The sequence below is a fragment of the Xyrauchen texanus genome, chromosome 49, assembly GCF_025860055.1.
Source record: "Xyrauchen texanus isolate HMW12.3.18 chromosome 49, RBS_HiC_50CHRs, whole genome shotgun sequence".
NCBI lineage: Eukaryota > Metazoa > Chordata > Actinopteri > Cypriniformes > Catostomidae > Xyrauchen > Xyrauchen texanus.
In genome coordinates this window covers 16,083,340-16,095,278 of record NC_068324.1, presented here as the reverse complement: position 1 = coordinate 16,095,278, position 11,939 = coordinate 16,083,340, and the positions used below count along the sequence as shown (strand labels likewise).

At 36.6% G+C, this 11,939-nt stretch overlaps 1 protein-coding gene across 1 annotated transcript; it reads right to left on the bottom strand.

Annotated features, from left to right (window-relative positions):
• Positions 1 to 7,148: 7,148 nt before the first annotated feature.
• On the bottom strand, positions 7,149 to 9,326 carry LOC127640198 (forkhead box protein B1-like). The gene has a single exon (XM_052122637.1). It carries the CDS (start codon positions 9,058 to 9,060, stop codon positions 8,119 to 8,121), a length of 942 nt encoding a protein of 313 aa, XP_051978597.1. The 5' UTR covers positions 9,061 to 9,326; the 3' UTR covers positions 7,149 to 8,118.
• Between the last annotated feature and the right edge of the window lie 2,613 nt (positions 9,327 to 11,939).

Here is an 11,939-nt window from a genome sequence, read left to right as displayed (position 1 = left end):
TTTAAGTGATCGACATTGTCACAAATGCTGTCGAATGAGCATATTTGTACTGATTTGTACTTTCTCTAAATAACTGTATTTAAAATGAAAAATAGACTACTTAAACTCTTTTAAGAAAAATGTTAAGAATTAAACAACGATTAAACAAAACAATTAATCAAACAGTGAAAATGGAAAAGATTACTGACAAAAATATGAAACAATTGTTTTGGCCAGCAAAAAATTTAGTTAATAAATTGTATAAAATGACAACAAAAACCACAAAAATACAATTATAATAATAATAATTCTCCCGATACTACTTGTCCCAACTTGACATTTATGACAAATAACTTTGTCCTGAGAAAACATTTTGATCTTTTTGGTTCAAATCTACCATAATTATAGTATAATTGAACCTTGCCTTAATGTACCTTAATGTACCAGTGGTTTTATTGTGATCACTTGTTTTCCTAACAGTTATGATATAAATATGATGATATTGGAATTTTTGGTGGATAAAATTCACAAATATTATACAAATTTATGAAACTTTTGAACTAGTTTAAAACCAGCATAGATAACCAATGCTTCAGAAAACGAGCATTTTTGCAATTGAGCTTTTGTGACAACAAACCACAAAACTAATTAAAATGTACTCAGCAGAGGTTAAACCCAACTACGCCTAAATTATCCTCAGTAAGAGAGAGCTCACTGCACAAGCATGCACGGTTTGAGAATGGCAATAACCTGGAATCTTGCCAAAATGCTATTGTCCTCCAAAACAAACAATGCTGAGCACAAGCGTCCACTCAAGATGGCACTGCCCAGCCCTGTGCACATTCATTCGCCTATTTGCGTCAGAACACTGCAACTGACATTTAACATTGTGGGCCGTTGGCCAAAATCAGCTGAGAAGTTTGGGATAATATTTTGGGAAAGGAGAAGCACTCTGCTTTCTGATTGGTGGCCCAGGCTGACAAAGCCGAAGCCTGAAGCGTGATGAATAGGACGAGGAAAAACTCATGCTGTGTTCTGTCTGAACCTGTACAGCCCTGCCGAGTCTGGAGGCTTTGGCGTGCTTTCACTATGTTAGATGTTCTCGCAAGTGTCAAAACATATGTTAATTTATGGGTTCTTGAATTGAACATAGAAACAACAATCCTCAAAGCTCTCCGAAACATCTGGGAATTCAAAATGGAGTCCTGCAGCAAACTCTTCCTACAGCTAATATTGCAACAACCTGGAGAGGATATAATTAATATCACCATGAGTTGACAGGCTGACATGCTCTTAGGTGCCTTCGATGCAACGCTGTAATAAATTAGATGTAAAGCAGTGAATTCAAACAAATGTGCTTTGAGACTGCAGTTCAGTTGACCTCATGAACTGATAAGACAGGACAGCCTCTGCTCAGGTGAAAGTAGAGACCTTTTAAAACTAAGATCTTAGCTAATGGTTCCTGTTATCACCTTCCTGAGACAATACACATCTTTAACTTGAATAACAATTAGGCCCTCTTTTACTGCCCCTGCTATGCTAAGTTAGCCCCGTTAACACTAACAGGCAGGAAATGCATTTAACATCTTAATAAGCTGAGAGACCAGGAGCACCCAAATGAAGGAAATGATTTTGATATATGTCATAGTTCTAAAAAGTCTGAAAAAGATTAAAAAAAAAAAAAAAATGGTTCATGATGAAAAACTGCATATAACATCAAAGTCAACATGAAAAAGCATTTGAATCAAATTTTACTTCCGTAATGTGATACTTTTTTGAGTTAAACAGTATATTTGGATTGAGAAAAGTGGACTATGACAAGAGGAAGAACTGAAAAAATTACAAAGACCAGGAACAAGTACTTGGAAAGTAAATGGGGTCAATACTGATTTCATGTTGATTGTCTCTTTTTGGATTTTAATAGAAATTTACAAAGTATTTTTAAGGTTTCGCTGTATTTACTTTTTTGGCTGTATGATTCTTAATAGAGCCTTCATAAATCATTCATGTCAAAATACAAATCAGCATCAATTTAATAGAAAAGCTATTTATTAAAGCAACCTATTGTAAAACATTTTCAGAAACAATTTGTTCTTTCTGAGATATTTCATTTCAAAATTTGTTCCGTTGAATTATAAATACTAATTAGAATGGGGTTAATCTCACAAAACCGGTCAAGAAAATGTCCTGGTCCAATTTCACTTCCAAAGAAACAAATAAGAAATTGTATTTCGCATATAGAAAATGAGGCCCAATTATAGGGCCATTAAGAGTTTGTACATGACAACATTTATTTTCAGACACATTTTCTCCCCCAATTCTTATTACCGCAAAATGAAAAAAAGATAGTCATTATGATATTCTCATTACCGCAATGTGAAATGTTTTTATTAAAAATGGAAATTATTTATACATCATTGTATTACTGTCTTTTACACAGTTTTTTTTTTTTATTTATTTTAAAACAATAATACAGTAAAAGAATTATGTATTACGGTAGTGAGAATCATCATTGAAAACAATGGTAATAGTAAAAGTAAAATACCCATATATATATATATATATATATATATATATATATATATATATATATATATATATATATATATATATATATATATATATATATATATATATATATATATATATATATATATATATATATATATATATATATATATATATATATATATATATATATATATATATATATATATACATTTTCCTTTATTTATTTATTTTTGATTTGGGGTTAAATATGTCAAGGACATTTTCTTGACAGGTTTGGTGAAAAATGCCCAATTATATCTGTCTAATTCTGTAGGAATCCAAGCCTGTCCCACATTCAGCTCATAGACACTCCAGAGTGGAACGAGACATACCTCCCACTGACATAATTTGTTTCACAGTCACTGCCAACCAGCATGAATCAGATGTTGACATTCTAATTTCATGCACACATGGGTGTTCGGCCCAGTCATGCTCCCTCTCGTCCCTTTAGCCCACTGTCTCCGATGTCCACAGTACCTGGAAATAGGCTTCTGAGATCTCCCTGACCTCAAATGGAGCGGTCCACTCACTCAATGAAGCTCTCGAACAATCATTTGTTTTAATGAGATTATTTACAAGAGTCCAACATGAAGATAAGTGTCTCATTTGAAGATAAGCATTTGTGACATTAGAAGCACAGATTACAAAATCTGTTTGGATTTAGCATGGTAGTTGTGATGTTGGCCAAAATGTGTTCTTATCACTGATTCATTGATTCTGCACAGTCATTTTCAAAAATCAAAATTGGCTAAAAAATTTTGACTGTGTTTTTTGAATGCTTTCATGTATAGATTTAAGCAATAGTCAGATCTAAAAGTGCCTACCTTACTAAATCATTTCCTTTTTGCTATAGTAAGTATGCACTGCAAAAGCGTATAAATATATTTGTTTATTGCAGTTGTTTTTAATAAAAATCGGGGTGTGGTTGCAAAGTATCATCGCCATCAGCGAGGCTACTTTTGCTTAGCATCGATTCGATTTTACACTTTTACAAACAGTATTTTGACAGCCCATAATATGAATAGAAACATGAAGAGTGCAGGTCGACTCTACATCCGGCCTCATTCTGTCAGTATAGACCTTTAGAGAAATCCAAGAAAGGTGTAAGCTGTAGCAGATGAGACTTTTTGCTGTAAGTCTGTTGTGCTGCGACTGATTTCTGAGTGGACACTCCATATAGAAGGACTTAAGAGACTTGTAACTTGTTTTGAATTGCATCCTGTCAGTTTCTCAGAATTTAACCCTTTGCGTAATGATGTAAAGTTGAAATAATAGGGTGAACAAACTGGTTCACACCTCAAAGCATCCAGTTCCAACATTTAATGTACCTGACTGCAATACCAATGGTTTATATGTTACCTATTAATGATTGAGCTCAAGTTCATGAGCAAATCCTCTCTCACTTGCTGCAAAAACAAATGAAGTCATCCAAGTTCAGCAAAAGCCAAGTATCAACCAAAGTTCTGTCAAACGCTTCTCCTCGGATTTGACTTATTGCTCAACAATAAACACGTAATAAATAACCGTCCACTGTCCATTTCATCTCTCTCCACTGGAGGTTAAGTCGAGTTTATTACTGACGCCTCGGCCGGCATGCATTAAGCAAATCATAAATTATGCATGCTAATTACCTTGGGCTCCCACTGTAATGAATTATTTTAATTAAACTACCACATTGTGGTATTGCGTGGCATGCTCTATATTTTATCCCCCTGCTTAGGATGACCTTCTTCTTGGTAGGAGTGGATCATGTAGTAGATGGGTGGTGTAGGGTGGGAGGGGGGCATAATTTTGTCTTTGCTTACACAACAGAGTTCACGCCAGTATTAATGAACAGAGAAAGCCCACTCAAAGACAACAGAGGCCCTTCATTATTACTAGAGCCACCACAAGCTAATGCTTCTGCTCTCCAGCATAATGCGGTGAACAGAGGGATGGTCGACCGGCTTGACAGTGCAGGTTTGGAGAGGGTAGGCGACCAACTGAATTCAGATGTGTTCAGATTGATCGATCTATCTATCTATCTATCTATCTATCTATCTATCTATCTATCTATCTATCTGTCTATCTATCTATCTATCTATCTATCTGTCTGTCTGTCTGTCTGTCTGTCTGTCTGTCTGTCTGTCTATCTATTCTAGTCTCATACACTTAAATTTTACACTGTAAAATCGAATTTGACTGTACTTACATTTTTCAAGGCAATCGGTGTGCAGGATTTTCTAAGTAATCTTACTTATTTGACTGACGTAAACCAAACTTAAACCAAACTTTGACTGACGTAAACCAAACCAAATTTTTTAAGTAACGTTAACTAGTTACAAGTAAGCTTAACTCATCTGTGGTTAAAGTATCAATGTTTTGATTTAATTATTTAAATTGGGTTATGGCATGTCTTATACAGCACAAGGGGAATTCCACACAGCTGCAATTTTGTACTTGGTAGTTTTGAGTTAGTACTGAAAGTCAAAGTTGAAAGAACATATGTATTTGAGTTCTGATTCCAAAATGTGACATTTCAAGTAGTTTAATTAGGACCACTTAAATATTTTTATTAATGACAACTTTAGGATTTAGAGAGTAACTTAAATCTAATTAGAATATTAAAAACTTCAGATAAAGTTGAGTACATTTAATTTTTTTATCATTTGAGATTACTATTAGTATTTACAGTGTACATAAAAAAAAGTTTTTATCACCATCCTGGTTTTAATATGTTTTCAAAATTTTGCTTAACTAAAAACAGCGAATGCAGTAATATTAACATTTTATTTGGAAAATAGTGAAGTTGCCTAAAATAATTTGGCAACACTGCAGTACAGTTATGTAAATTGAAAAAAGAAATAATAAATAATTAAACATATAAATCTTATATGTATAAGTTATAATATATCAGAAAAAAATAATTTGTTCATTTATTTCTGTTATTAAAAAATTGATTTCAAATCGTATTTACTTTCTTATTTCTTTATTGTAGTTTAAGCAAATATTTCTATATACTGTCCCCTTTTAAAAAAAGACTAAAGACTATTGTCTAAACATACACTTCTGTATAATCATTATGATAACCTAGAGCAAACATCAATGCAACACAATGTCAAACCCGAAAAAGAAGGTATAAAGAAAAGAAAAGGAAAAAGGGGAAGAGTGGAGAACAAACTTGCAGTGTTGTGCAAACAGTCTCTCAGGGGGAGGGGTTGGATTTAAATTCCAAAGGGGTCTCAGAACTCGTTTCCTAGTCCCCAGTCAGCTATGTGTTTGTGAGAAATCGACCTTTTTGTCTTTCTGAAAAAAGAAGAAGAAGAAAAGACTAAATCTACATCGGTGGCCCAGTCTAAGTTTGCAAGTCTTTGCACTTTCTATTCAAGTGAATGAGGGTGAATGAAGTGACCAGGGACCCTATATTTGATCAGCTCAATTGCATAAACTGACGGAATTCTAATGTATTTGCTTAATATCCCGAAGAAGGCTGTTGCTCTCTGTGCGGGGACGCAAACAATGCACCTGTTTCTCGCAATATGACCGCGACATACCCCCCATTAAATCTAAGAGTAAAAAATGAGTAAAATCAAAGTGGGATATTTTTTATTAAATAGTAGCGTAAAAGTATAGTAAAAACAATAATAATAAAAAAGGATATTAAAATAAAAATAAAATGTGTCATTATATTCAAAGTGAATTAATTATTAAGAGTTTATAATTTAAATAGATCTAAAATAAGCTGTTGGAAAGAGTAAAATAGTCTAAATAAAATTATTCTATTCAAAATCATATAAAACTACTACAAATAATACAAATCCAATCCTGCAACAAGTCGCTCTCTATAGTAAATGAATCAGTTGCATCCTCTGATTAAATAAAAATGCCATGTTTGAAATTCGACATGTCGGAGTCTCTATAAAGCTCAAAATTAGCGCCTGTGCTGATAATTGTGCTTGTCTGCGCAGTGACTGCGGAATAGTAACTTTATGCACCTTAATCGAGTGCTTTATTCATTTATATCTGTCTGTTGGTTGGTGGGATTTCCTCGAGGGGCTCGTACATATATGTGTTCGTTCGGTTTGGAAAAAAGTGCTCATGATCTACCGAGCAAATTTATGCAGTTAAAGATGCTTAACATACGCTATGATATACTATTTATTTGATGATAATAATAATAACCTAATAATAATAATAAATTAATCATTTTAACCGTTGTCGGCTATAATCCTGTTTTGTTGTATGAGAGAAAAAAAAAAAAAAACAGATATAGACTTACAGCTATTATTTAGGCTATAGGTTGTATATTATTATTTAAATATTTATAAATAAATATATATAATAACAATAACAATAATATAAATATTTATAAAAACATCAATGATAATAATAATAATATTAATAAAAACAACAATAAGAAGAATAAGATTAACCATAATAATAATAACAATAATTGTAATAACAATAATAACAAAAATACTACTGCTACTACTAATAATAATAATGAATGATTCTTGTTGTCTGCGTAGTGAGCTGTCTGTGTGCAGAAAATGAAAAACCCATGAACTAATTTCACAAACGAATACAACAGAATTTGTTTAGGTTTACACCATTTTAATGAAAAAATATTCTGATGACCAAGTTTATAATTTAATGCAGACGTTTTGCACAGCTTTCAAAAGCACGCATGCTTGCAGCAAAACAACACAAAGTCTGGAAAAGGCATGCTTCATATTTCTGAACAAAAAGTACAAATGTACGGCATTTAATACACAAGGTCACCACGGCTTTAAATTAAACGCTCACAAAACATTTCCTGCAAAATAGAGAAAATGTAAAACATCTAACTAAAAAGTGCATTTTACACAATTCAATATCACATATTTGCAATTATTCACATATTTACGTCGCCTTTAGCGATGAACGTATCCTTAAAATGTGTTTTCATTTTCAAGTTCGATACTGTAGCAAATACTGTACTTATGTCAGTGTGTGTGTATTTGGTATGCAGACTGAGACACAATTTGCCTGTCAAGAAAGTGAAAATAGAGAGCATTTCAAACAATGCTTTTGTTTTCGGTTGATGTTAGAATGGAAGATGCATGTATTTCAGCACATTTGGCAAATGTGATTCAAATTGAAAACCAACATTTGTTTACAAAAACTGTAAATTGTCTGAATAGGCAACAATCTGTTAAAGTACCGCACTCGCCTTGTGCATCTCAGACATGTCGCAGATTGCAGTGCTTGCTTGGACTTTGTCAACAGTCAACCAATTAAACAAACACGTAAATTCTGGATAGTTCAACTGAAAAGAGACTCTCAGATATTTTTGGAAAACCATTAAAATATATCCGTGTTCGATCCATGTGATTTGAATCATCAAAAGCGACACTTAAAATTTGTAACACATATACATAAATTAACATCACTGCAACATAGATAGCTCTTGCCTTGATTGTATAGCGAGTTCTTTTTTGTTTTGTTTGTTCGTTTGTTTTTTGTTTCGTTTTTTCGGCAGACGTTTTCAAGGTCTATAATTCAAATTCAACTTTGGAGTAGGAGTTGACCAAGAGGCCTATAGTTCTCACGCAACGACACCTGTTCGTGTCAGTGCACAGCGACCGACTGGAGCGTTGAGGGACTCATCAGAGTCTCTCTCGGGGTGGCAGGGCTGCTTTGGCTGGTCGCTGTCTGCGGGGACGTCGGGCTCAGCGACTGGGGAGAGTTCGTCAGGAAAGCGGGAATGTGGTGCGGCAGAGCCGTCAGGCCGGGCACCGACGCCAGGGTCGGCTTGATCGGGACGGGGATCGCCGGTAAGGTCTGACCCCCGTGGCACAGGGACTTGATGGGCACACCGTAGGCACTGTAATCACTGCTGGTCATTGAGATGGACGTCGCGCTGTCGATCACGCTAGTGCTGTACATGTGGGGCCAAGCTGTGGTCAGCTGGTTGTGCAGAGGATACCCGGCGGACATGGACTGCATGGTGGAGAACGCCAGTCCCCCTGGCACTTTGTATTCTCGGGCAATGATGTTCTCGATGGCGAAGGGGTGCTTGAACGTGGACGGCTGGGACACTCCCAAGTTGTAGCCGGACATCTGGGGGAGATGAGTGCCTGTCGCTGCCAGGGCGCTGAGCCTCAGCTTGGCATGCTGCTGCAGGTAGTGGGCAGCGTCCGAGGGCTTGCTGGGTGCCAGGTGGTCTGCTGTCATCATCACCTTGAAGCGTTTGCGGCGTCTCAGAAAACTTCCGTTCTCGAACATGTCTCCGCAGCTGGGATGGAGAGCCCAGAAGCTGCCCTTGCCCGGCTGGTCCGGGCGGCGGGGGATTTTAATAAAGCAATCGTTGAAGGACAAGTTGTGGCGGAGGGAATTTTGCCAGCGCTGAGTGTTCTCTCGGTAGTACGGAAAGCGATCCATAATGAACTTGTAAATTTCGCTAAGAGGAAGCATCTTCTCCGGACAACTCTGGATAGCCATGGCGGTGAGCGAAATGTAGGAGTACGGGGGTTTCTGGTCGCTATACGTGTTTCTCCCAGGTCTAGGCATCCTCCCCAAATTTGTTGTGGAAATTCAGTGGGAATTATTTCTGCGTGTCCAGCAGAAGTATTGCACAATTCTTCAAAAGGTCATGAAATAAAAAGTGATCCGGGTTTATCGTATAGCTATGCAGCCCTCCCAAGTTTCAGTGGGATGAAAGTTCAGTATGGTGATGCGCGATCCTCAGTTTATGTGAAGGAACGCCAAGGCTCGTCCTATAAATTGATGATCTCAAAGTCGAAGTGTAGCTTCCTCCTTCCCAGGCCAGCTCGAATGGACCCCTCTCTCTCTCTCTCTCTCTCTCTCTCTCTCTCTCTCTCCTTCTTTCTTGATAAGACGAGCTAAGTGGCTGCCTCCACGTCCTTCCTCTAACCATCTGATAGTTTTATGTGGCTACATGGGCAGAAAAGCCCCCTGTAGAGGCGCTTCATTAAAGTGCCACTTCTTTGCTATCACATGACAATCGCCTTGGGAGGAGGGGGGCTGGGAGAAAGGCATAATTTGGTTTCATTTACACCTATTTACATGGACACCTTGGGCCAATAGAAATCATTTCCATTTGAAGACAGAGCAAAGGGGTGAAAAGACCAGGCAACCGGAATTGAACTGCGATGGCACCCGGTAACAGTGTGTAAAGGTATGTGTGTGAACCTTTCAGTGTGCTTCACAGGGTGCTTGGTCCACAATTCACACGTACAAATGGAGCTACTGAGCAATGGGATGTTTGACATGGAAATTGGCTGGAACTCGCTTGCAGTTTGCATCGTTTTGTCGCAGCTACTTTTTTGTTGTTTTGCTGTCATGACACAGTTCATATGACTTTTGCCTGCTTTGTTAGGGCTCTTTAGAGCATAAATGTCAATTGCACCCTAACGTAAACATATGCATTGCAAATGAAACCGTGTAAAACACATTTTTGTGTATTTCCACATGACTAACCGGAGCGCGTCGTTATCTAATGAGCCAAGGGAGCCATATGCCTGTCCGGTGTCATTTATCCCATAAGCATATGTTTATACGCAACAAGGAAATTATCTATTGGCGGTACTAATGTTTCACGGATGATATTACACATTTTTAAAGATAAAAAAAACAAACATAATCGGTAACACTACATTGCAGTGAATGTTACACATGCCACTGTAATTAATTTCTTGTAGATAATAAAAATATAAAGTGCCCTTACAAGCCGCTCTACAAAATAATTACACATTAATTAAAATGTAGTTCATTAGTATTACACGGTACTTAGCCTATGCAAATACACATGAACACAAATGTAAAGTGTGAACAAAATGATCAAAGCTAATTTTGCCAATGAATAGAATTGCCATTATTTTAAAGATGTAGTCAATTCTGATTCCGACTATTAGAGAGACTCATTATTGCAGTTTTAAATGCGTGATCACACCCGACAATATTAACAGCAATACTTGAGAAACCTCTTCACGAACCAGACGACAGAATACATATAAAAGACACGAGCGATGTGTACCAACAGCATATTAAATCTATCAACATTTGTCAATATAAAATAATTAAGTAGCCAACCATTGTCAATACATTTGCCTATAAACGCTTGCCAAATAAAAAAGTTCAATGTTTTAGAAATTACTGAAATGAAAAATGTGAGATACATTTAGAGTTGAACTCTTGCAGCCTTTTCTTCTAAAGCCATAGAAGTGACGTGATGACGTGACCCGAAGGGTGCATAAGAAAATGCGCAAGCATTTAAACAAAACAAACAAACAAAAAGTCCTTTTTGAAATGAAACTTCATGATGCCAGGCGGCCTTTTGTGTTCATGTAAAGCAAACTGAAAAGTACTTCAGACATGCAAACAAAGCCTTCAGAGTGGCGTTGTGAAAACTGTATAAAATATCCATAAGTCAATTATGTGAATGTGAAAACCAAATGGAAGCCTATTTTGAGCAATGGCCATTCAAGCTTTTTTTTTTCCATGGCTCACCAAGGGCCACCTTTCCGCTTGGTGAGTTTGCAATGGACCACACACGCGCTCGCGGATTTGCTCATAATTTATGCAAATTTTTTTACCATAAATCCACCAATGAGACCCCTGACTGCTCTGACGGATCAGGAATAGAATAAACCACACAAGTTATTAGAAGCAATGTGCAATGATGCATTTGATTGGGGGAGGGGAGGGGGGGTTTGTGGTCTGGATCAAAATGGAGGGAAGCATGAGATGAAAAAAAACTTTTACCAGGCAGCTAATATTTATAAAACAGGAGGAAAGTACCAAGCAAAGCGTTATAGTTTCCTTGGTTGCCACACAATCACCGTCTCAGAAACACTTTCTTTCCAAGCTAGGAAGTCATGCAGCTCCACGGTTCGTCTTCGAAACTGCTCTTTTTATGTAGCATTTTTTTTTCTCACTGCGCCTTTAACTTATCATTCCTCTGTTTGTGTATTGACAGGAAAGGGGCCAAAGGATTCCGATTTTCCAGCCTTTTTTTCCACATGACGTTTTCCAGAGTTCTTCTGAGGCTGGCTTTTGGGAAGCAATGTCGATCAAGCCGAGGTTTTGTGAGAGAGCAAGTATTCTTCAATAAATCCGCCATTCTGATGCTGGGACAAAGTATCCGACACCTTCAGTGAGAGTGTGCGTGGACTCATGAAAGTATTTATTTCTCTACCCAAATGTTTACCAAGGCAAAAACAAATACAATTGTATGCCTTTGGGGTTCAAGGAAAGAAGGGATGCACTCAATACACAATAATTGAATGTGAATGCAAAAAAAAAAAAAAAAAAAAGATTATGTTAGTGTTCATAATAGCCTACAGTATAATTTCTGAATATATAAATTAACAACATGGATGTGTAATTATTTTATGGAGTAATATGTATTGCACACTGTAATGCAAAGT